Source organism: Palaemon carinicauda, chromosome 18 (genome assembly GCF_036898095.1).
Source record: "Palaemon carinicauda isolate YSFRI2023 chromosome 18, ASM3689809v2, whole genome shotgun sequence".
NCBI lineage: Eukaryota > Metazoa > Arthropoda > Malacostraca > Decapoda > Palaemonidae > Palaemon > Palaemon carinicauda.
In genome coordinates, this window is record NC_090742.1 from 22,161,078 (window position 1) to 22,188,757 (window position 27,680).

General features: G+C 39.0%; 1 protein-coding gene across 7 annotated transcripts in view; it reads right to left on the minus strand.

The window, feature by feature from the left end:
• mbc (myoblast city) overlaps positions 1-27,680 on the minus strand; it is a 169,064-nt gene that overhangs the window by 60,199 nt on the left and 81,185 nt on the right. For all 7 annotated transcript variants that reach the window (XM_068392117.1, XM_068392118.1, XM_068392111.1 and 4 more), the window contains 5 exons: positions 20,407-20,619; positions 18,471-18,685; positions 17,671-17,754; positions 15,780-15,911; positions 15,545-15,645 (listed from right to left, as the gene is read on the minus strand). In XM_068392117.1, coding sequence (XP_068248218.1) covers positions 15,545-15,645; positions 15,780-15,911; positions 17,671-17,754; positions 18,471-18,685; positions 20,407-20,619 — 745 coding nt within the window. The remainder of the gene's footprint in view (positions 1-15,544; positions 15,646-15,779; positions 15,912-17,670; positions 17,755-18,470; positions 18,686-20,406; positions 20,620-27,680) is intronic.

Below are 27,680 nucleotides of genomic sequence, written 5' to 3' on the forward strand. Positions count from 1 at the left end.
GGGTACGAAAACCCAGTCGCCATCGGGTGACCTACTCCTCCTGTGTTTTCTTCTTGGAGAACGGGAGCGCTTCCTGCTGTATCTGGAACGCGATCTTGAGCGGGAACGCCTGCTCCTGGACCGCTCCCTCCGACGTCGATGCTTCCTCCTGGCTTCTTCACCCGACGAGAAAGACTCCTCTGAAGAGCCCGACGTCACTGCACTTACCGTACGGCGGGCGGGAGCGGGGACAGCGGGGGACTTCGCGACTCGTTGCGTACCCGAGGTAGAAGGTTGCAGGAATTTTTCGGGAACTTCCGTGAGCGGTGTTGGGAACGAGGTATGGCGCCCAACACTAGGGAACCAGGAATCCAGGCCCTCTTCCATTCGCATAGGGGACCTACCTGGTGTCTTAGGAAGCTTCCACCCGAAGGCATCACTCCCTGCGGAACCTAACTTACCCTGGTTGTCGCCTCCTGCCGAAGAACCTGAAACACAGGCCCACGAAGGGGGCGAAGACACAGAAACAACGTTACTACCCCACAAGGGGTCATCGGAGGAAACGTGCCCCCCCAAGCACAAGGGCCGAGTCTCCAGAGCACCCTGACACAGCACTACCGGGCTCCTCACTAGCCCGAGAAGGTCCCGCTGTGGAGGATTTATTTTTGTTTTATTTTAATTTTTGTTTTTTTGCCAAATCCTGAGAGAGAGAGAGAGAGAGAGAGAGAGAGAGAGAGAGAGAGAGAGAGAGAGAGAATGATTGTTTGTAGTTGGAAAGACTGTCGGTATATTTGAGGTTGTTTGTTTACATTGTTTTTAGCTAGGTTACGACAGTGGTGAATGTCTTGGGTGAATGCTTATTTTGATTTGACTGCTGTAACCGTCAGCTGTGTGAACGCTGGATTTGATTATTTTTGTTACCAGCGAGGAAGTGATTATTGATTTTCTGAGTAAGTACAGTTTTGTTTATCTTTGCTTGTAGTGATCGTGAATGATAGGAACAGTTTATTATTTATCTTTGATTATAGTGCGATAGTTAAGTTAGTTAGGAGTGTTCCAAGTGTTTTTCGTTTTTATTTTGGCAGGCCGTGATTCCTCCTTTGGAGAGACCGAATTTTGAAAGTGGATTTACTGTTGATGACCTGGCCTGGAATTGATTATATTTAGACTGCTCTTTGGATTGATCGCTTGTTGATGATCTGGCCTGTACTTAATATTGATACGACTGCTCAGATTTAGATAACGTTGATGACCCGGACTGAATGAACCTACGATTGATGATGATGACGATGTTTATGATGATTATGATGATACCGCACACAAACCAGACCAATTAATACAATTGTGTGTATCTATGTGTTCCGGTTGCTGCAGAGTTGATATTTTTGCTATTAAAGACTGTTGGCCCTTGTGTGGACGAAGGAGTCCACTCGGAAATATATATATTAATTACGTTTATTTTTGGAGTTGAAGGGAATTTTTAGCTTTAAGTTTTGTTTTTCATGTGGTTATTTGAATGTGTGTTCTATATATAGTAAGTAAAGATTGTAGTGCTAAGTGTGATTTTTTTTGGTTATGGAATATGGTTGGTGATTTTTTAGTATTAAGTGATTGTTTTGGTATTCATAAATATAGTTTTAAGGTTATGGTTTGTGTTTATGTCCTTTTTGTCCAAGAGTCTGGTTAATGATAAAGTAAGGGGAAAGTTTGTGTTGTGGGACAATTGTCAGTTAGAGTGATTCAAGGGTGTGGGGGTTGTTTTGCAACATCCCGCCACACCGCAATCCCCACTGCACCTTCACCAGATTCCTGGGGAAGAACGCTCGGTTCTTTCCCCACGATGGACTTACCTCGGCCCCTAATCTGGGTAGGGGAAGGCGAGACAGAAGCCCCATCGGACCGTTCACTGGGCGACGGTAGCGGCGAAGAAACACTAGCCTTCCTGGGCGAACGTTTCGACGATTTTCTCTTCTTCGTGCCGTAACGCACCCACTGGATATCACTCCAACCAACACACTCGGGGCACGTATCCGACGACGAACAAACTTTGCCCCTACAGGAAGAGCAAAGGGAGTGAGGGTCCACTTCAGGTTTGGAGAGGAACGCTCCACACGATTTACCGGCTCTAGGCCCAGGACAACAGCGGATTTGCTCCATAACGCACAAACACAAGACACAGGAACGCAGGGAATCAAGGAATACACTGGGGAAGCACAAGGGCGGAAAGTGAACACACAGGAACACAAGGGATAAGTACAAGTTACCACGCGGTAAACACGTGGGACACACGCGGCGCACACAAAGGGTCGAGAGAGAACGAGAGCGACGTGGTGACACGTCGCGACCAGAGAACTTACTGGCGTGAACGACCCAAGCGGACCTCGACCTAGCGCAAAGCCTACCCTTGGGGCACATTCTCTAATGCCCGAGGTAGGCCTTCATAAAAAATGGGTTTTAGGGTATCCTACACAAAACTCTGGTCGGTAGAGAGGAGATTACAGGTAACTCCTAAGAAAGTAGTTCGAGGTAAGTATTCGTGTTGGAACAAACAGTGGTTCATAAAACCTGAAATAAAATGTCAAAAGTAAAGCAAGCAATAAATGTTGTTAATATCTTTGCCAAAGCAGCAAAGTATTGTGTGCTAATTATCATTTGTTTACTTCTAAAGACACAAAGAATACCAAATATTTTGTCAGGTCTCTGGATTCAAATATTCAATGTGCAAGCACTGACACCTAAATGCTTAATACAAATAAGCTTAGTAACTCTCCCCACCTCTCTAGAGAATCCGTTCTATCCTAAAGACAGAAGTGTTATTTTTTTCTAAAGCATGACAGGAAAGAAGAAATTGCACTTATTCAAATACAATGCAATAAAAATATACTCCTTACAACACCAGGCTTGACAATGTTCAATCAGCCAAAGATATACAGTAAAATAATAGTGTACAGGTTGAGAATCCTTTATCCAAAATTTCTAAATACAAAATTTTTCCATTTGAAAGGATGACAAACAAATATTACAGTGCTAGGAAGATTCCAGTAAGTAAAGCCATAGAGTTCCCTCAGGTGACATTACCTACCATTTGATTACATGGTATTACTTTTCTGTTAGCAACTGTCATGGTAACACGTTTGCACCTAATTCTTTGTGATTACGGCCTATTTTGTGTTTTGTTCAGTACAGTAAAAGTCCTTTAAACCGGTACCCTCGGGACTCTGCTGTTCCCGGATAACCAAAAGTGATGTTGATTAAGGCAAGCCCATAAAAATGCCTTAAAACCTCATTCTAATCTCCTGTCATGTCACCCAAGTAGCCACAAACAACTCACAAATTTTCATCCCCCCAAAAATGGTTTTAACATATTTCTCATGTATCATGCAAGTTCCTCCATTTTGAGACCAAATAAAAAAAAAAAAAAAAAACTTCCTCCATTTATCTCTATCCCAACTTCTAGTTGAATAAGTTCAAAAAGAAAAAGAGAATGATAAAATATCATTAGCAATGCATACAGCTAAAACTAACAGAACGAAAATCTGTTGATTTATGACACATCAATTTGGATAACAATTGTTTTCTTTGCATTTCAACTTCCGTACGACAGTAAAAAATTACCATACTTGTTACAAATGAAATTAGGTAGAATATGACTGATATATTACCTTACAGTTTACCCTTCTTTACTTTGGATAAAACATTGACAAGGAAATATACTGTTCCTGTAAATTTAAGCCAAAAGTTGTAGCTGAAGCTGGGAAAACAAACAATGCTTAAGCTGTTTGGTATCAGGGAAAGCTGTGTCCAAAATTAGAGAAAAACAAAAAGAATGGTGGATTCGGTTCAAGAAAAGGTAAATCAAATTGTACAAAAACTACCTAAAAACAATTGGAAAAAAGTTAATAATTTCCTAAGCTTTGTAATCAAGCACCACAAAGATAAAAGCTATAAAATCATGCTTCGGCAACAGGGATGAAACGCCCCTAAACTTAGATATGCCATTAATGTATATATCAAAGTAGGAGAGAAAAGTACTTTTTACTAAAACCTACATACCTTATATGCTAAAATAAAAACGACAGTTCAAGTATCAATAGTTTCTTTTAGCAAGTGAAAAATGTATGTCCTTTGATAGTTTGCCTTAATCAGCCGATTTAAAAAGCATAAAAGGTAGTCTCAATCATCTTACAAATGTACACAATAGAAATTATGTAAATTTGCTATGCTTTTATTTCTTAATACTGTACAATACTAATATGTTAATATTGCAACCATTACCATTAGATACAGTTAAGTGAAACATCAGTTTTATCAAAATCCGGCTTCAGAGTCAAGAGTATGGCGAGTGTAATTCTATTTGTTTCCTTTCTTTAATGACTTTAAGAAATTGTTCTCCATTTACAGATTGTCAAACAAGTGAGGTATTGAAAATATAAAACAAAGTAATAATATTCTTACATACAATAGGAACTTTTTCCCCCCATTTTCTGATTTTGTTATTTTTCATTCTTTTATTTCTTTTTTCTTTTATATATATTCTACAGTCAAATTAAACACATCACACTATTTATTCATTAGAATTTCACTATGGAAGGGGAGAGGCCTGTTACCTGCAACAGCTGATGAAATTCCAGATGTCAAATGATCAACTGTCGTTCTGCTTGCATGCTCAACAATAGTAATAGGTCAGTTCGTTTGAAGGAACTTACTTTCTTCAAAAGGAAATTATTCTTCATGATATAAATTAACATTAATTTAGAAATATATTTACTATTTTAAACCAGACACAATTCAATAACAAAACGTAAATAATAACAGTATCACTGATAGAGTGCATATTCAATAACAAAACATAAATAATAGCAGTATTACCAATAGAGTGCATACCCACAAGTTTTAAATAAAGTAGGCAACTGCTGATGACTTCTAGATAATATTTAATGAATAAATAAAGCTTGGCCAGTGGGTACTGGTTTATCAGGCTTGCCGATGTATTGGGTGCTGGTATAAGGACTTTTATTATACTTATTGTGATTACAGCCTTTATTTTACAATGTGGTTTGAAATATATTAGAAATGTTAAAAAAGCCTTGGATATGCTTATAGCTAGTAGTAAAAAATAAAAAAGAGATGGATAATTTCTTAGATCTTAAGTTGGCTGTCGTCTTTTGCAAGTTAGCAAGAAGAGCAAGAAGAGGTTCTTTTTGCACTTGTTGGAAAACTGGAAATGTTACTTCATTAGGTAGATGTGTTTATGGTAACTTTAACCCTGCTAATTACTGCCCAATTTCAATAACTCCCATATTATCATTTGTGGTAGCTTTAGCCCTGCTGATTACAGCCCAATTTCCATAACTCCCATATTATCATTTGTGGTAGCTTTAGCCCTGCTGATTACAGCCCAATTTCCATAACTCCCATATTATCATTTGTGGTAGCTTTAGCCCTGCTGATTACAGCCCAATTTCCATAACTCCCATATTATCATTTGTGGTAGCTTTAGCCCTGCTGATTACAGCCCAATTTCCATAACTCCCATATTATCATTTGTGGTAGCTTTAGCCCTGCTGATTACAGCCCAATTTCCATAACTCCCATATTATCATTTGTGGTAGCTTTAGCCCTGCTGATTACAGCCCAATTTCCATAACTCCCATATTATCATTTGTGGTAGCTTTAGCCCTGCTGATTACAGCCCAATTTCCATAACTCCCATATTATCATTTGTGGTAGCTTTAGCCCTGCTGATTACAGCCCAATTTCCATAACTCCCATATTATCATTTGTGGTAGCTTTAGCCCTGCTGATTACAGCCCAATTTCAATAACTCCCATATTATCATTTGTGGTAGCTTTAGCCCTGCTGATTACAGCCCAATTTCCATAACTCCCATATTATCTACAATTTTTGAAGGACTTTTGGCAAAACATAAAATAGGTATGTTGAAGGTCCTAATCTACACATTTTGCAGTTTCGATTTTGCAAAGGCCTTATAGCATGTGATGCCTTTCTTACAATATACAATGGTGTATAGACATTCCTTGACTGTGGTAAGAAACTTTGGATGACTGGCATTGACTTTAGTGGTCTTTGAATGCTAATCATGAGGCCCTTGCTTTCAAACTCAAACAGTTGGGAATAAGTGTGTCCTTTCTTAGCATCATTATTGAATTTTTAAGTAATATACAGCAGAGTAGTTGTTGAAGGACACCATAGTGATTATAGGAATGTAATATCTGGTGTCCCTCAGGGTACTGTTCTTGGACCATTACTTTTCATATTAAAATTGCATGATATGTGGTTAGACCTAGGAAATAATCTTGTTGCATATGCAGATGATGCTAGACCATTTGCATGAATTTTATCTCCTGAATCCCTTAAAAGAAATCTAGCTAAATTTGGTGCACGGTGCAAATTATGGGGCATGAAACTAAACTCTAATGATACTTAAAATATGATTGTAAGTAGGTTGAGTTCAGTGGCTCCTCAAAATTCCATATCCCTGCACTGATAAGGTTTATTCAACTTTAAGCAACTTTAAAATTCTAGGTGGGATTTTTTTTTCTAATTTTCCTTTGGAGATGCTCACTTAATCTGTTTCTTCTTTAATTGCATAAAAATAGGCTTATTGAGAAAGTCTTTCAAGATTTTTAGTGATCAATCTACCCTGAACCAATTTTTCAATTCTTTCATTCTACCTTATTTCTAGTATTATTTCCTTATCTGGTCGTCAACTGGTGACTCATCTTAATTTGTTGTACATAAAATTGGTCTATTAAATTTCTTATTCCTGATCTAGATATTAATTTGTGGCACTGTTGCTACATTAGTTCTTTATGCAGGTTGCATAAAAGTATTCATAATTCTGACCATCCTTCGCATTCAGATATTCCCAGACTGTACCATCCTGCACAATGTACTAAGTATGCAGTTAACACTAGTAGTTTGCCTTCTCCATCATAACCTCTGCTGTTATGATGCCAGATAATATCTAATAATCAATTAATTCTCCATCAAAAGGCTCAATACTACATGGTATTCTAGAAGCTTTAATCTTCCTTATATTGCAGTTGAATCGATGGAACTTCAGAAATTCAAATTTGCGGCAATTGTTTCAAGTTAAACAGGTTGATATGTCTCTTCACAGTTGATAATTGACAGATCTATTTCAACGTTGTTACTGATCTTGAAATTTTTTTATAGTTTTTGTTCATTACTTCTCACATCTAAGTGTTGAATTTGTGTAAACAAACAACATAGAACTTAAACATTTGGTTTACAGTATATGTTTATCATATCCCAAATTGATATTAATGCGTGTTGTTTTGAAATTGGCAAAGGAAAAACAAGCGAGATGATTACAGCTTCCAAAAAAATTTCCAACACATGATAATAATGTAGTTTGTTTACAAACCTACTTCAAAAATTTTAATACAGTAGATCTAATCAATGAAAATATATGTAATGCAATTTTCGGCAGAAAAATATAAAAGCTTTGTGAACGAATCATTTTTTAGGATACAGTATTCCAATAATAATAAAAAAAAATTACACAATTAGAAACAATTCTAGATAAGGGATTCCAAGCCTGTACAGTATAGTATATCAAACTAATAACATAATACTTCATCTGTCTCATTTTTTAAGTTTTTAAGTGGGAATAATATTATTCCACAAGAACAAAGTTCTAAAGAATATACAGAAGGAATGTGACTGAGCAGAACTAAACAGAATTTCAAGGTCATAAAAGAAACAGAAGGGAAATTTAAGGGAGCAAATAAGTCCACAAAGGTCAATTCTAAATTAAGGAAGAGGGCATATGTAACATCACTGACTGCATGTGGAGGATGGAACCTTAAGTAAGGAATTTGGCTGACCTGTCATAATCTTTGCAATGTAAACAGCAATGATGAAAAGCTCCTAAAGGAAACATAACGGCTGATCACTAGTAAACCTTACTTTACAAAACAAATATTAATAATCTCATAAAAATACAAGATGTCTAATTTTTAAGGTTAAGTATATGTAGTTTAAAAAAAACATCTAGAATAAAAGCAAGAACAATTACCCAGATGGAGGAAAGAACGGATGTATGGAGTCTTGGCCTAAGGCCAAGCACTAGGGACCAAGATGACATTCAGCACCTAGTGCAACTGGGAAAAAGAAGTAACAGTTTGAAGAGGAGTGTCAGCAAGAACAAAGGATAAGTAAAAGGATAGCAAGTGGATGTAGGTACGGAGTGAAAGAATGCTCCAAAGACCCTTTAAAAATATCTACCAATACACTGCATTGTGTGAGTTGCATGGATTCGAGGAGAGAGGTCTTCTGTTATATTAATAGTTGAAGCAGTAGAGTAGTAATAGTTTGGCCTATTATCACAAAATCACATTGAACTGGCCCAAGGCTTATGCTTTAAGTGAGAATTGTAGCAAAACTAAGCTAGAAGTTGGTCAGCTAGGATGAAAGATACATAAAAAAAATTAGAAAAATCTCCCTTTTCAGAAAGGGTTCTGTGTAACAGCCGTTGAAATAAGAAAAACGAATGTACTCAGAATAATGTGTGTACTTATAATGGTAGCAGTTTCAAAACTCACACAGCAATATCCTTCATCCAGAGAACTAGAACAAATAACCCAACTAGAATACTTGGCATTCCTGAGTGTGATTCATAATACGAAGCAGTCATTGATAAAGAGCAACAGTTACTAGTCAAATAAGGGGAATCTGGCATGCACATGATGTTCAAGTAATAGGCGCTTGAAGCCGGTTTAATTAATATCAAACAGTCATGCACAATAATAGTGAATGCAATTAAATCAAGAATATACATACCAATTGTATTAAATTTACGCAAATCCACATTCCATGTCAGTTCTTTAAGCCCTACATACAATAAATATTCGGATCTAGGATACACAATAGTGTTGGGTGATAGCTTGTCGTCTCAGTAGAAAGTATGCTTACGAATTAAGTGTATATTTTTAATGAGTGAAAATTTAGTCAACAGGACAAATTGTGCAAATAATATCACACAATTCTAAAACATGCACACAAAAATACTACCAGTCAAAAATGCATAGAAATAATGTCAACTTGAACCTTTCATTATTAAGTTTTTAAGAAAAGGATATCCCAGATTTCTGTCTGTTTTCCCCCATCAACCCCATTTTTTTACTCTTTAGTCTAATCAAAGAAACCACAGTTTGGTGGAACAGATAAATGTATTTATTCCCTTTACAATACACAGAATTTACCTGTTTTCCTTGGGTTTATAAATTCCTATCTATCATGATGCCTGAAGAAAGAAGTCAGAAATAATATAGGGAAAAATGGGCATATATTGGTAAATTAATAAAGGGCATCAGCAGGATAGGCATGGTTTGGAAAACCTCATGCCTTCATTTTATAGCAGGACCTCTTTCATGAAAAAGTTTAATAAAAATAAGGAAAATTTCAAGTGATTTGTATTTTTCCTAGCTATACAAACTTTAGTTCCTTAAAATGGGGAATGTCTTCAGCAGAGCTGGAATGGCCATTAAATCAATAACGCCATAGTTAATAACACGTGGCAAGTGCAAACCGCCCACTCTTCTATCAAAGACACTTCACTTTTGACCTTCCACTCAGGACAGAGGGGCAATTGAGGTGAGTTGTTCCAATGCTTATAAAAACCTTTTGTCCTATAAAATAGGGAGACTCAATAATTGATGTGTAGGAAGTCCCCCAAGAACCAAACTGGCTGGTTCTTCTTCCCTAGAATATGCCATAGGGCTGAGTAGGCCGATATGGCCTGATAAGTACTTGGTTATTTACCTCGTACTCAGTCAATGAACGAATCTTTCTCCCTACATTCCACCATATTCCCAGTTGTTCTGGGAGGATGCGGGAGAACTATTTCTGAAATGTAGCTTATCAGCAATAATGTCAGATCCAGCAAGTAACGGATTGACTGCTTCCTACCCAAGTGATGGGAAGGAAAGAAGCAGCATAAGAGACAATCATTCTACCTTTCCCCCAGCCTACAATGAACATGTTACCATACACAAGTTTCTATCTGCCCCGTGTGGAAGCTGGGCTGGCTACACAAATATTTGAGTAGCCACCACAGAGCCATGAACAAGTGTTGAAAGACTTGTGGGCATACTTCCTTGAAGAAAAGACTGAGGAGGTCTTCTAGCACTTCCAAACTCCTTCACCTTTCTGACTGCAACATTCTTCGGAAGACTAAAATGGGACCAATATTATTATTATTATTACTTGCCCAGCTACAACCCTAGTTGGAAAAGCAGGATACTTAGAAGCCCCAGAGCTCCGACAGGGAAAATAGCCCAGTGAAGAAAGGAAATAATTAAACTACATAATACGTAATGGACAATTAAAATAAAATACTTTAAGAACAGTAACAACATTAAAATAAATCTTTCATATGTAAACTATAACAACTTAAAACAAACAAGAGGAAGAGAAATAAAAAGAGAATAGTGTGCCCAAGTGTATCCTCAAGCAAGTGAACTCTACTCCCATGACAGTGGAAATCCATGGTATAGAAGCTATGATACTACCCAAGACTAGAGAACAATGGTTTGATTTTGGAGTGTCCTACATGAACAACTTACCATAGCTAAAGTCTCTTCTGCCCCTACCAAGAGGAAAGTGGTCACCAAACAATTACAGTGCAGTAGATAACCCACTGAGCAACAAAAAATTGTTTGGTAATCTCAGTGTTGTCAGGTGTATGAGGACAGAGGAGTATATGTAAAGAATATGCCAGACTATTTGGTGTATGTGTAGGATAAGGGAAAATGACCTATAACCAGAGAGAAGGATCCAATGTAGTACTGTCTGACACGTCAAATAACCCAATAACTCTCTAGCATAAGTATCTCAATGGGTGGCTTTTGCTCTGGCCAACCTACTACCAGACTTTGTGATCTGTATTTCAAGTAGTAAGCCACTTCCTTAAATGGTCAAAATTCCTGCTCTTTGATTGTCTCATTAAGAAAGAAAAGGGCTGTGTTCTTCAACATCACTTTCTTGGCTCTGCCAGTGACAAGGAAGAGTTGCTGACAAAGTTCAAGATGTCTTGTCCTATTCAGATAGCACTGCAGAGTGGACACCAAAGCATCTCCTCTCAATTACCACCAGACTCTTCGAATGGGGGTCTCAAATCTGGGTTGTTTGCCAATGGATTCCTAGTTTTGACCAAGAATACACGTACAAAACTCAAGAAACCTCCTTCCTGCCTTTGGTGTGGTTAACATATGAATGTCCGTGCAACTCACAAATCTCTTTGTCAATGCTACGGCTAGCAAAAATTCTTGAGAGTCAGACATCTTGTCTGATGATCTCAAAGTCTCAGATGGGTAATGCATAAGAAGCTTAAGAACATAGGTCATTTCCCACTCCAGGTACCTGAGGTCCATGGGTGGGCAAGACTGCTTGAAGCTCTTCACAAGCATTAACAACTCACATGAAGTGGGAAGGGATAATGGAATGGGGAACAGAATACCAGGAGCCACCTGCTTAGCTGTGTGGCAAACAGGTTGATTCCTGGTGAGCCCCACAAAGGGATGTGGGGAATACTCCGACCTTACAACCTTCTCCTGATGACTCAGCCTATGTCAGTAAATTCCAAAAAAAGTAAGGAAACATTATCGTATCTCCTTGCTTGCTGAAGTTAGCTACTGTACTATGCGACCAGCTATACAAAGTGCTAGCCGTGTCACTCCTTTAGTGCATCTGAAAACAGTTGCATTTCAGGAGGTGGGGAGTCAAGAGGTAAGATAAGCCCATGTCTCCTGTCCCATTACAACAGGATAGAACGGTGGATCTCTGGAGGCCAACTAGTGATTCTCCAAACACCATAGAAAGGAACACTGGTGGAAATATCTGTGATCCCATGAAGAGTGAGCTTCTCTAAGGAAAGGCGGCAGAGAAGACTGCCATAAATGAGCTGGAAATACTATCTTGGAAAGAACTGACACGCTACCTCTCTGAGCTTGCTCATGAGATCGCCTGGTGCCGTGTCTATGAGCATGCCCAGATACTTTCAATGTGTCTTGAACTAGTACACCACTCCATTGAGGAAAAAGTGGAGGTACTTCTAAAAGGAATGATAAATGGATACTTGGACATATGCATCCTTTAAATCCACAGAAAACATAAAATCTACCTCTCTGATGGCACTCGGTACGTCATAACATTTACAGGTACATGTCACAACATTTCCATCCTGAGCTTGATTGTTATACAAACTGGTTCAAGGGAGAGAGGTTGATGACTGGTCTCCAGCCCCAAACTGACTTCACCAGGAAGAGCTGACTGTAGAAGCCCAAAGATTGGTCTCGAGCGAATTTAAGTGCAATTTTCTCCAACATCCCTTTTACCTCTGTAACAATGATAGGGCTTTTGGGGACTTTCGGGGATAGTTACAAACAATATTGGTCTGCAAGATATGCAAGAGCCAGCAGTCCAGAAAAGCTATGTACCTGACTCAACAGAATCTCACTATCTAAGGCTCAGCCCCGTGTCACTACTTGTGGCAGAAAGCGAGGTGGAACTCTAACATTAGTGTCCTCTTTTACCTGCCTTCATAATCTGGTCAGGTTGGGACCATTGAAAGGGCTTTACATAAGCATGATCCTTCTCAATGGAAGAAGTTACAGGTGCCCCTGATAGGTGGTCAAGAAAAGGTGATGTCGATTTTCTACCCCACCAATCCCGCAGGCATGACTAGAGCCCTTAAAAAGACTATGCTGTGGATCATGAAGTCCTGCAAAACACTTTTCCCTTCATCAGTGGCCTCCTGCAAGTGACTCCTCAGCATGAGTGATGTAGTCCTTGCAGAAAAGCATTCAAAGTGTTGTGATTCCCTCAATACCAAACTGTTTAGAAAATTTGGAAAAGAGTGTCTCCTCCTCTTAATAACTAAGTTATCCCACTGGTTCACTGCCTGCATAGTCAAAAAGGTCACTGCCTTTCCATCGGACAACAGACGCCTCCTGTACAGTACTTCTCCAAAGGTTTAGAAGATTATAACTCCATCATCTTTACGAAGTACACAAAGGCGACTAACCGAACCACTGGTCAAGCCACAAGACTTCTAGGAGGGTGGCTATGATAGAAGCCTCCATAACCACCAACCAAGAAGCTAAGAAAGATGAGCATTCTTTAGCGCAGTCATTCCAAGTGCGCACAATGATGGATCAACCTGAAGTGGTAATGATACAAAAGACTCAACATTTAAAACTTTCAGCCTCAAAAGAGCTAAGGGCAGGATATTGTTGGACCAACTGGAAGCAAGATTGTTTTCAGATCCATAGATCTAATCATCAACTTGATCCAGGGCCAAATCGCAAGATCCAATTATTGTCTACAGAAGGTCTCGATAATTGAAGGACACCAAAAGATGATAAATGACCAAGGTCATATCTAAAGGTGCCGTTACAGTCGCCACACCTAGCTTGTTCCACAAACAAATAAAAGCAAGAACATCCAAAAAAAAAAAACTAAGACTGAATTCTTCGCTTCATTTGGTAATGGTACTGCTCAGGAAATATACTTTCCTAACCCACGAATATGAGCATTCTGTGCCAAGAGAAACACCATCAGGGAAATCGGGGCTGATCGTGAACCAGGTGGTTGTCATCGTGGAGAGAAATACTCCTGGTACTGATCAAACCAGAGACAGAGAAAGCCCCAAGTACTCTTCCCTTTGTTGATTGTGATGGAGAGTATGCCATGGCACTATGCTCACTAACCTGAGGCAGTGGACTCTCAGTCACCAGCCTGTGGCCACAAGCTTGCAACGACATCCTTAAGAGATATCATCTCAATTTGAGATATCAAAGTATATCCTTAATAGCAGCACTCTCCCATGCCAAAGGTCTTCTAACACCAGCCCAATAGAAAGTGTGCCACATCTCCAGCTAGCCTGGCTACTAAGGTAATCAAGTCACACTCCCTAGGGCTCCGATGCATAGACCAGTAAACAATCCTTCCAATGGAGAGAGCACATGGCCCTGCATGAGGCTGTGCCACCCTGGACCCGATGCAACAAAGGGGACAGTGGTCAACCGCGGAGCTGTCCACCTCCTCCAAGAGAGAGGTGGTGTTGTCAAGAATCCTTAGGGACTTTTTACAACTTCCTCCTGGACTAATTTGACCTATTTTTTTTTCTTGTTAGAGAAGAGAAGGAAGAGTCAACTCCTTTCTTCCTCTTACCAACTTTCTATTAAGATTTTGAAAGCAGATAAGTCATAGGTCTGAGTAACCATTGGTGACGAAGCTTCCCACAGGGAAGAAACCACAGACGTTACTCCTACAAAAACCACAGTACAAGGAGTCACTGTCTCAGGTTTACTGGGGCTGAGCTTACTGGCGCAGGGATAATGAGAGTTCCGGGCCATGGGGTCACAGGTACGGAGGTGACAGACAGTGGGAAGACAAGCAAAAAGGTTATGGGGACAGGGGTGACGGGCACCCGGGTGAAACATAGGTTTCACTGGCACTGGAGCCTTTTCATTCCCTCCAATGGTTTTGGCACCGGCACTTTCATTGGAGTGGAATCTTTTAGCTTAAGACATTACGGGAATTACCATCAGGGTCACTAGCACTGGGATTAACGCTAGTTTTACGTGAGTCTCCACTGAAATTACTGCTATTTGTCCTTAGAATCAAGTTCTCCTTGCTCCTGAAGCATACTCCCAGGAACCAAGCTAAGGGTATATACCCAGAACCACCAGAGATCGGCGAATTCAATAAGGAAAGCAGTGTGCTATACGTTCTTTTTGAAACTGTCTTGGACATCACCAAAAATCATTCTGAAGAAAACTTTACTTTCTTTCCTCCTCAAAGAATAGCCTACCCTTAATGGGAGGCCACAACTTAAGCTTGCCACATGATGATATTTCAAACAATCATGCCCTCACAAAAAGTGCCGTGAGTGTGGATGCATTACTAGTTTTGTAATAAACTGATACAGTGTCCACTCTTTTCCCCACATGCAAACTTCTATTTCATTTCATCATTAACAAGCCAAATTAACTATTCAAGCTAAAAACTATAAAAAAAAAAAATATTAAACAGTCTTAGACAGGACGCAATAGTATGGCTGTATTCGTTGTAGCCAAAGACAAAAGTGAAGAGTTGACAGAAGAGTGAGCCGAGTTATTTACTTGCACTTACCACCTGTCATATACTGCCTCATTAATTATTTCAACAACATTCCAGCTCCATTGAAAATATTCCCTATTTTAAAAAAGAAAGGTTTCTAAGAACAAATACATTTACATCTTATATGACCTGAAATTTGAGAGAATATTACACAGTGCTACACTTTTTCACAGTACTGTACAGAAAAAAAAATTTCTTTCCTAAAACTGACTCAGCACCTCACAAGAAACTGGCTGTTTACAAGAGAAGAAAGATCTCCACTTTAGGTATGTTACTAGAAATTAATTCATTTTGCAGCATCAACCTAGATATGAAAACTTATCTGCAGAGAAAAGATAAAAAAAAATAATCAAACATTAAAGATTTTCTGAAAAAATCTTGATTTAACACTCACTCATACTGATGAGATGCACGCTGTGAAGAATCACTGCTCACACTGATTTGACTATGAAGTTTCAGAGGACGAATATCTATTCTTAGGTCATCCGGCATTGGCTGTTGAAATATTTAATAAATATGTCATTTCAAGATACAAGCTTATCCACAGTCAAAAATATCTTTCATAGAGATACAATCGACATTCAGAAAATGCAAAAAATAAAACAAGAAAATTGACTCATGCTTCTTACCTGTACACCATATTTTTCTTGTACTTGTGCTTTCATTTTAGTGAATGAAGCGACCATGTGATCGTGGAGACCTGATATGGGTTCAGTGACACGCATCGAGTGTATACTTAGTCCAGCTTCTAGCAGAGGTACCTGAAATTAATTTTAAAAGATATCAAAATACAAAATCTATAATAAATATGTTCCATTTTCTCAGTTGTACTTTCAGAATAACTTCTTATTTTCCATTTTGGATGAGTTTAAGAGTAAGTACTGTAGTCACTCTCTAAAAGGGATATTTTGGAATACAATCTATGGCTAAATTAAAAACCAACAAGAGAAAAAAAACAATACTAAGAGAGAGTACTAAACAAAAACCATTATCTAATTATGTACAAATGTAAATACCTTACAAAGAGAAGCAATAATATTAGTACAAAGTAACAGAATCACTGTACACCTATTTATAATTAAAATTCTTGTTACCACAAAAACTGTTCATATGTTCATATCATTCCTCTAATAAGCAGAAGTTTCTAAAGCTCCTCACACCGATTATGTTTTATACAGCATTTACTGGATTATAACTGATCACTCACTCATGATCTGGAACATCATTACTGTACTGTAGTACTTTCCTACCATGGTAGCATGAAACTTTGTATGCTCTATAGAATTAGTATGTATATGTCAGATCTACTAAAAGCCATCCATAAGTTCTCATAAAAATATGGCTCACCATGAGACTTGTCCAACTGAATTTAAATTTGACAAAATTTACTGCCTATCCATTAAAACTTCCAAAATTATCTGACCACAAGTATCATATATCCTTGGCTGGTTGTTGCACTGACACTGCTCAACCTGTAGCATTGTAGAATACCTTGGATATTCAATTCAAAGAAGTCTAATCTAAATTCTAAGGTATCCAAAGTTACCCTTTGGATACCTCAGATACAAATGCATCCCAATTTTTAATATATCAAAGTATTACATGGTAAAGTAGGCAGCACTGGCTAACAGGACTGGCTTAGGTCTAAAACATATCTAGAACTTTCAAAATTAGATGAAAACTAAGTTTCCTCATGTTCTTGTATTCTTGACATCTGTAATATTTGACCCCATTACTCCTGAAAACAACTTATGACTTCTGGGACTCCTCTGAGCTCTATCAAGCACTTGACCAGAATCTTTCACTTCTACTGAAGAAATATTTTTCACCTGTAAAGTACTGGTCATACATTCTTTTGTGTTTGGTCAGTTTTTTTCCTCCGCTAGTGTCTTATTTCCATAACCAATTATCCATATATCCTCTAATGTTTCAACAGCAGTGATCTAATGGGACTAAAGTTTCTAACTCCAAACTCAGTCTCCAGCTAATTCAATGGACTCTTGTGTCCATAACTGGTGAGTGTTTCAACACTGTGACACATTTCCATCATTAATATTAAATGATCCATCCTTGACAATCCTGAGGATTATGAGACATTTCCATCTTAGGTCTGAGGGTGATCTAAACTCTAACTATCCACTAATCTAGTCAGTACTGAATCTTGTAATCAGATATAATGAAAAGTTTGGTTATCTCTTATAACCATGTGCCTTCTTAACCAATTCTGACACTGTTCTAGTAAGATGATGTATCTCTTTCACTAACTGTGGTCCACCCCCTTGATAAATGTTTCCCAATGAAACGTCCTACGACTAGCAGTTATCTATAATTAAACATACATGGTCACGTTAATGTGGTCTTTCGACATGTCCAAACATTTGCTCAACCAGAAAATATCTACATATAAGAATATCTTCCAATAAATGTACACATAAAATTATTAGCTTATAATCTTTTTCTATTATAAAAAGATTTTCATAAAAAAAAATAAATACCAATATCTTATATAAAAAGTCATACCTGTGATGCCATCAGCAAGCGAAGGTTTGCTACTTTATCAGCATCACCAGGATGTGACAGTATGTAATCATCTCCAAGGAAAGCCTGTTAATAAAAGAAATATATCTTGATATCATTATTATTATAATTTACCTCAACAAGAACACTATGTCATATCTCTAGACTTTATACTAAAATTAGAGCTTAAAATAACAAATTTTAAAAGTAAATTGTATTTTTCCTAGCTATACAAACCTGAGTGCTTAAGTAGGAATATGTCTTCAGTAATGCTGGAACTGACTTAAAGTGTTAACAAAATTGAAAAACTTAGAAGTTCCCATATAGAATAAATGCAGTTAGGTTATGTAGCTTTAAACAATGTTTTCTTGCCCATGACTAAATATAAGTATGTATGTATGTAAGTATGTATGTATGTATATATGTATGTATATATATATGTATGTATGTATGTATGAATGAATGAATGAATGAATGAATGAATGAATGAATGAATGAATGAATGAATGAATGAATGTATGTATGTATGTATCTGTAAAAACTCGGCCGTGTTAACAACCTGTCGTTGATGATTTTATCAGCTGTTCCAGCTCCACTAAAGATATTCCTTATTTTAAAATATGAAACGTTCATTAATGAGTAGGAATGAAATGGTTTCTAACTATTTTTAAAAAACAAGGATTAGCATCAGTTCAAGTAGAAAGAATTATAAAACTTAACAACAATTTAAGGTAACGTAATGATGAACAATCAAATGTCATCAATGATATAGAGGTATCTGAAAGATCATTTCAAGAACATACCTTTTCATAATTGGCAATGCCTCCCATAACTGCAGGATCCACCATACCAGAAAGCTTTCTTGTGAGTGGATCTAGTGGTAGGGATGAATCTCTGGCATATCTCTTTACTAGCTCATGAACTTCCTCATTAACATTGGTCATGGTTTCAAGAGCATTTTCAAGGGGAGACAGCTCTTTAGATTTGGTTTTCACAACAGGAAAGCATCGAAGAATTCCTATTTGGAAATTGAGAAATGGGGCAGGAAAAATAATTCTAAGTACATTCCAAATGCAGTACACAAATCCAAGGTAAAATTAATCCTTTGAGATTCTTGGAGGACACTAATCCATGGTAAAATTAATTCTCTGAAATCTTGGGGGATACAAAACTTGTCTGTTCAAAGCAAGCTCAGTTCTGTCATACTGCTAATGAGCTTGAGAGATAATCTTCCCTTATAAGTTACCATAAATTAATTCTAATAATATAATGATGGATTTGGATTCAAATTAAAGCTGATTGACTAGACTCATTTAAAGTGACATAACTGAAAATGTTTGTCGTAAAATTACAAATGTAAAACAACAGAAACAAATATCCAAATTAATTAAGTTTTGTTTAGAACAGAAATGTATTCCCTTTTCATTAACATTATTCTGAAAATAATCAATAGATATATAAATTTTCTTCTCACCATGAAATACAGTAATACAAATGACCAATGTTCTTTTTCCAAAGATATACTTATTCTAAAGTTAACTATATCTGCTGTTGCATTTAAAAAATTATGGAAAATTAGGAAATTTTTGAAGATTCTGTATCTAAGAATCTCATAGTCATAATTCTCTTTGGCAGTCCCCTTTCAGATGTCATTTCATTGCTACCTGTAGTCAAAATCTTTCACATATTTTTTTTCCTATAAACAATGTAATTTGACATTGTAAGAATCTCAAGGGATGATGTTATTTGAAGTTACCTAATCTAAAAGGGTTAAACATGAAAATCAAAAATATAATTTCTCAAGAAAGTTTTAAATCAATTGAGACAAAAAAAAATTTCTAACTAATTCAAAACAACATTTATAATCAAATGAAACTAATTATTATTCAGTTATAAAAATAAAGCAACAATAAAAAATTATAAAACATTACATAACACAATGACATATCACTTATTACTGTGTTACGGCCTTGATGATGAAGATAAAACTAGAAAGGATTGCCTATCTTATCAATTGAATTAGTGATGTCTCCATTCCTTGTATTGATATCAAATCATAAGGGCATTTCTTAAGAAAAGAACTGCAATATTTTTTTTATATTTAACCAAAGCAAATAAGATTAAAGTGTCTATATCACTAAGTGAATTAGTTTTCTATCAATGCAATCATGATTCAGATCACCCGAAGGAATCCTGTTCTGACATCTTCAAAAAGCTCTACTTTAACTTTTCTCCTAAGTCCTTATTACAGAATGCTAAGTTTACTAACAAGTTAAGATGAATGTTCTAATAAAAAAATCTATATAATAGCATCAAAATGTGATTCTCAAGAGGTTTGCTCTCATAAAAAATATGTTACAAGGATAGACATACATTTAAATGTGTTTAAGTGCTATCTGTTCTACACAAATATTTATTATTAGCTAACAGCTTTGATATCTCACAGGATTATAATACAGGCGAGGGGTTCCCAGACCCCTCGTCCCGTCCATTTTAGTCGCCTCTTACGACACGCAAGGATACGTTGGCGCTATTCTAATTGTTTTTTATGCCCCTGCGGCCACAGGGGGCTGGAAGGAACGTAGAGAGGAGAGGTCCCCTTTTTTGTTTCATGTCGGCTACCCCCCAAAATTGGGGGAAGTGCCTTGGTATATGTATGTATGTATGTATCTAACAGCTAATAAGAGCAATAGCAAACAAACCAACATATGATAAATAGCATATTTTACAATACCATACCTGGCAAGGAGTATGAGGTGTAAAGAGTGGTTTTCTCAATACACAAAGTAGCAAACTCATTGGTGGGATCCTTCTGACCACGATGGAAAGGACGGGAGTAGGTGAAAACCTTGACACGGTTTGCTCTGTAGTACCGCTCTATTTGTTCCGACACATTCACAGATGGGAAGGGATTCTCATGCATTACACAGTCCACTTTGCTTATCTGGATGACTGCAAGAAATAAAATAAACATTTATTTACTGTATACTACACTATACTGTGGGTAAAAAAAAGTTGAAAAGATATCAATATTATTCTTTAAATTAATCTAGCATTTTTGTGGTGTCATGATGTTTGCTCTAAAAGTAAACTGTGTTGTATTGGCAGTCTATATTTGGGCTTTTCATGTTGAAATTTTATAAGTCAAGCGTAATTATCCATTGTAACTTTAAAAAACGTTATTGGGGTAGTTTGAACTTGATCTTTGAGGAGAGGCTAATAAAGATTTCCTTTCTAAAAAAGAAATTGTAGTTAGAGAAAATGACAAAGTCTAATCCTTTCAATCTCCCCCCTACAATAAATTTATTATTCAAGCACTAGGCAGTATCAGAGGTACGAATTAAAAACATCAAAATCATATACATGAATAAATTTCCTTTCCATTGGTATATGGTTTTACATATTTTGTAAAAAAAAAAAAATTATAAGCATAAATAAAAGAAAGAAAATCACTGGACGTAAAATACGCCATATGGGGCTGAGGGGAGTAAAAACACTAGACGTAGAATCAACCTATAATATTCAAACAGCTACGAAATTTCTATTGAAATATCCTTACACAGCTAAAAACAATAAACAACTAGATGAAAGGTTATCTTTCATTTAAATATCCTAGAGGTATTTTCAAGATAATCACTCTGCTTCTATTGCCTTTAAATATTGTCAGTTTCTTGAGACTGGATCCAGTAGTCGGGAAATCTTCACAAGAAAAACTTTGCTCTAAGTTGGAAACATCAGGTAATAAACTACAGTGGAAAAGAACACTTGCCATTCTATTTTAACTTACTTCAAATATACAAATGTTAATTCAAATATGCAATGACAAAGTTTACCCCTATCAATAAACAAAGTCATCCAAATTCTCAACAGTAATAAGGAAAATTGTTAATGAATTTATCAGACAGCCAGCCAGTCAACCTAAATATACTATTTCCCCAATATATAACTTTGTTCTATAATCATGGGTGAAAAAAGGATAAATGAAAAATGTTATTTTTATTAATAAAATAAATTTTTGAATATACTTACTAGGTGATTATATAAGCTGCAACTCTGTTGCTCGACAGAAAACTCTACGTTCAAAATACGCCAGCGATCGCTATGCAGGTAGGGGGTTGTACATCAACAGCGCCATCTGTCGAGCAGGTACTCAGTACTCAATGTAAACACAGAACCAATTTTCTCCTCGGTCCACTGGGTCTCTATTGGGGAGGAAGGGAGGGTCCTTTAATATATAATCACCGGGTAAGTATATTCAAAAATTTATTTTATTAATAAAAATAACATTTTTCAATATTAAACTTAGCCGGTGATTATATAAGCTGATTCACACCCAGGGGGGTGGGTAGAGACCAGCATTACTTGTTTACATTATTATGAGCTAAGTATTTTGTATTTCATTTTAGCAGTTATTCAAAATAACAAACATAAAATAAATAAGTACCTGGTAAGGAAGTCGACTTGAACAATTACTCTGCCTTTTTAAGTACGTCTTCCTTACTGAGCCTCGCGATCCTCTTAGGATGCTGAGCGACCCCTAGGATCTGAAGTATCAAGGGTTGCAACCCATACAACAGGACCTCATCAAAACCTCTAATCTAGGCGCTTCTCAAGAAATGACTTTGACCACCCGCCAAATCAAGTAGGATGCGAAAGGCTTCTTAGCCTTCCGGACAACCCAAAAAACAATAATAAAACATTTCAAGAGAAAGATTAAAAAGGTTATGGAATTAGGGAATTGTAGTGGTTGAGCCCTCACCCACTACTGCACTCGTTGCTACGAATGGTCCCAGAGTGTAGCAGTTCTCGTAAAGAGACTGGACATTCTTAAGATAAAAAGACGCGAATACTGACTTGCTTTTCCAATAGGTTGCGTCGATTATACTTTGCAGAGATCTATTTTGTTTAAAGGCCACGGAAGTTGCGACAGCTCTAACTTCGTGTGTCCTTACCTTCAGCAAAGCTTGGTCTTCCTCATTCAGATGGGAATGAGCTTCTCGTATTAACAGTCTGATAAAATAGGATAAAGCATTCTTTGACATAGGCAAAGATGGTTTCTTAACTGAACACCATAAAGCTTCAGACGGGCCTCGTAAAGGTTTAGTTCGTTTTAAATAGAACTTAAGAGCTCTTACAGGACATAAGACTCTTTCTAGTTCATTTCTAACCATACGATAAGTTTGGAATATCGAACGATATTGGCCAAGGCCGAGAAGGCAGCTCGTTTTTGGCTAGAAAACCAAGTTGTAGAACATGTAGCCGTTTCGGATGAGAATCCGATGTTCTTGCTGAAGGCATGAATCTCACTGACTCTTTTAGCTGTGGCTAAGCATACCAGGAAAAGAGTCTTTAAGGTGAGATCTTTCAGGGAGGCTGATTGTAGCGGTTCGAACCTGTCTGACATAAGGAATCTTAGTACCACGTCTAAATTCCAACCAGGTGTAACCAAACGACGCTCCTTCGTGGTCTCAAAAGACTTAAGGAAGTCCTGTAGATCTTTATTGTTGGAAAGATCTAAGCCTCTGTGACGGAAGACTGATGCCAACATGCTTCTGTAACCCTTGATAGTGGGAGCTGAAAGAGATCGTTCTTTCCTCAGATATAAGAGGAAGTCAGCTATTTGAGTTACAGAGGTACTGGTCGAGGATACGGATACTGACTTGCACCAGTTCGAAAGATTTCCCACTTCGATTGGTAGACTCTAAGGGTGGATGTTCTCCTTGCTCTAGCAATCGCTCTGGCTGCCTCCTTCGAAAAGCCTCTAGCTCTCGAGAGTCTTTCGATAGTCTGAAGGCAGTCAGACGAAGAGCGTGGAGGCCTTGGTATACCTTCTTTACGCGTGGCTGACGTAGAAGGACCACCCTTAGGGGAAGTGTTCTGGGAACGTCTACTAGCCATCGAAGTACCTCGGTGAACCATTCTCTCGCGGGCCAGAGGGAAGCAACTAGCATCAACCTTGTCCCTTCGTGAGAGGCGAACTTCTGCAGTACCTTGTTGACAATCTTGAACGGAGGGAATGCATATAGATCTAGATGTGACCAATCTAGTAGAAAGGCATCTATATGAACTGCTGCTGGGTCCGGGATTGGTGAGCAAAATATTGGGAGCCTCTTGGTCATCGAGGTCGCGAAGAGATCTATGGTTGGCTGGCCCCAGGTGGCCCAAAGTCTCTTGCATACATCCTTGTGGAGGGTCCATTCTGTTGGAATTATTAGTCCCTTCCGACTGAGACAATCTGCCATGACATTCAAGTTGCCTTGGATGAACCTCGTTACTAGTGATATGTCTAGACCTTTTGACCAGGTGAGGAGGTCCCTTACGATCTCGTACAATGTCAGAGAGTAGGTCCCTCCTTGCTTGGAGATGTACGCCAAAGCCGTGGTGTTGTCCGAGTTCACCTCCACCACTTTGCCTTGAAGGAGAGACCTGAAGCTTTTCCAGGTCAGATGTACTGCCAGTAGCTCCTTGCAGTTGAAATGCATTGTCCTTTGACTCGAGTTCCATAATCCCGAGCATTCCCGACCGTCTAATGTCGCACCCCAGCCTACGTCCGATGCGTCCGAGAAGAGAACGTGGTTGGGAGTCTGAACAGTCAGGGGAAGACCCTCTCTAAGGTTGATATAGTCCTTTCACCAAGTCAGACAAGACTTTATCTTTCCGGAAACCGGGATCGAGACCGCTTCTAGCGTCTAGTCCTTTTTCCACTGAAAAGCTAGATGGTATAGAAGAGGACGGAGGTGTAGTCTTCCTAGTGACACAAATTGATCCACGGATGACAGTGTCCCTACCAGACTCATCCACAGCCTGACTGGGCAGCGTTCCTTCTTCAGCATCTTCTGGATGGATAGCATGGCTGGGGGCTGATCGTCTTGTTCAGCAACGTCCTCATCAGAGGGTTCCTCATCCGAAACTGGTGAGGAAAAGGCAACGGAGTGGGCAACGTCTGACTCGCTGAATCCGGTCGCACTAGTGGATGCGTGACGGAGCCGGACGCAATATCATGGAACTGCTGCACAGTCTGTGAACTGTCAACAACCATGGGTGCGCGAGGAAGTACAACGTCAACCCGAAACTGTCTAGACTGTCTGGGTTGTGCAGTCAACACCCTACCGGGTTGCTGAGGTTGACGCACTGCGTCACAACAAGTCACCTCTGCTGGTTGTTGAACGTCCTGAACGTCAACAACCACCTCCGAGCGTCGCTTAATGTCAACGTGCGACTGGCAACCCACACTGGGTCGCATCGGTGGAGGAACCACCTCAACTGGCAGACGCGAGTAGGTTACCTCAGCGTCAACAGGGCGCACAACCGACCGATTGGAAGGTTGTTGGCCAGAAGGAGGAACCACCTCAACTGGCAGACGCGAGTAGGTTACCTCAGCGTCAACAGGGCGCACAACCAACCGGTTGGAAGGTTGTTGGCCAGAAGGAGGAACCACCTCAACTGGCAGACGCGAGTAGGTTACCTCAGCGTCAACAGGGCGCACAACCGACCGGTTGGAAGGTTGTTGGCCAGAAGGTTCTTCTCCGCATTTAAGTCCTCTATCAAGGACGCAAGCTTGGACTGCATGTCTTGCAGCAAAGCCCATTTAGGGTCTACGGGAGCAGGTGTGGCAACAGACGGAGTTAGCGACTGAGGCGGAACCATTTACCATCCCTGAAAGCCTTGTTATGTGTGACATAATAGTACAGCAAAACTTCAAAGGCTCGACAAAAGTTGAGAAGTTGACCTGTAAACAACTTGGAGCGTCTCCTGGCTAGGCGCCAGGGCGAGTCTACCAGAATTGGGAAGTCTATCTGGGCAGAGGCATGAACTCCCAAGCCGAGAACTTCTCTCGTGTCCTATCAGACTCTCGCTCTATAAGCCAGTTTAAAAGAAGGGAAATCAAAGGCTGTATCCCTAAAACTCCTCCTGGTCCAAAAACCAGTCGCCTAGCCAACGTAACGCTCTCTAGGAGAGCGAGAGAGCACTAGCTTAAAAACAACGGCTTCGAAGTAGCTACGCCTAGTGTAAGTTCTGACGTTTAGGCGAACGAGGAGCAGCAGTTACAAGATCCGGACGAAGATCCTTAAAAAATCATCATGATTTAATTAAAGTCCATAGGAGGCTAAGCAGCTTAAGGCTCCTCTCCAAATGACAGAGTCCTCAAGGGAATATCAGTAGGAGGGAGAACAGCAACTTCCTCATCTACAGGAACCTTGTCCGATAAAAGCTAGGTTACCTCAGTGAGTCTCTCACTGGTGCATTAGTAGCAGACCAGAAGGCAACGTCATGTAACTGCTTGACAGTCTGTGAACTGTCAACAACTGAACTGTCAACCACAACAGGTGCGTGAGGACATACAGTGTCCACTCGAGACTGCTTTGACTGTCTAGACTGAGCAGTCAAAACAACTCTAGAATGCGGAGGTTGACGCACCGCGTCAAAACAAAACAACTTAGACTGTTGTTGTACCTCTCGAACGTCAACGGAAGGTTTCGTGCGTTACTGAACGTCAACATGCGGCTGGCAGGGTACACTGGAACGCATGGGTGGCGGGACTCTCTCAGCTGGAGTGCGGCAGAAGGTCGCCTCAGCGTCCACAGGACGCACAACCGTGGTTGGTTGTAGGCTAGAGGTTGGTGCAGTGTCAACCTTCTCCGCACGAAAGTCCCGCATCAATGACGTTAACTGAGACTGCATGGTCTGCAGCAAAGACCACTTAGGGTCTACAGGAGCAGGTGCGGCAACAGACGGTGTGACTGCCTGATGCGGTACCGCTTTGCCTCTCTTAGGAGGTGAGCAGTCGTCGGAAGACTGCAGCGAGTCCGAACTGACCCAGTGGCTACAACTGGGCCGTTGGACTTGCGCGGAAGGGACCGACTTGCGCTTAATAAGCCGCGAGACCTTGGTCCATGGTTTCTTACGAGAAACCTCTTCCGCAGACGAGAAATAAATGGGCTCTCTCGTCTTTGTGTGGGTGGGGCGATCTTGGGTAGATACGCCCGAAACCACGGAGGGAAAAAAACGTCTGTTCGTTGATCAAGGCCTCTCAAACCCATAAGTCGTTCGACATTACTTCTCCCCTGGGCTTGGGAGCTTGTAAGAGGTCCCGGACTAGGCGAACGACAGGCACGAACAGACGAACCCTCGGGCGCAACACTGTAACACTTTGCGCATATCACTTTATCGATTTTCTGTTTTGCACTTATTTCACTGAAATCAAAACTTTTACTGATTTCTACCTGAAACACGCAATTCTACCCTTCATTAAAAGGTAGTAATTGCGAAATCAGTCGTATAATGCAGCTCATTAATACTAGCAAAAAACAGAAAACATATATAAAGATAAAAAATTCAGTGGCTGGGAAAGAGACTAAACACTAGTTCAAATAAACTACGTTTACAATCTCTCACCGCACATAGCCTGGGGACAAGAATAAAACCCTAGAAACGTTTTACCTTCTTCCCCGTACAGCGACTAGGGACGAGAGTAACACGAGAACAACGTTACCCGCTTGAACGGAACGTTTTCTCTCCTCTCTCTCCCTCCGTCTCTATCTCTCTCTCTCTTTCTCTCTTGATTTCGCACCTAAGAGAAGAGCCCAATTATATATCGTCAAAAAAACATGTTATTTGACTAAAGGAAAAAACTGAAAGGTTTTCCAAATAAAAAGTTCCTTTAATTTAGAATTTAAAACATTTAAGCTAAGAAAAAATGAACAAAACGTCAGAATCGATTTACTCTTACTGCAAAGTGAAACCGTGAAATACTCTCTCTCTATCGTAACGATAGAGCGCATGTTGAACGTCCTGAACGTCAACAACTGCGTAGTCTAAAAAACTAAACGTTAGTTCATCTTTGAAAACAGTACGAAGACTATCAAAGAAATTCTTTCATAAAACATTAAATTTAAAAAGTTTTAAATTCTTTAAAGGCTAAATACGATATAACGGGCTCAACGTTGATAAACTTCGGTTCCAAGTTAGGACCGCCAACTATCAGGAAAGGTCGCATATAAACAAAACATAAA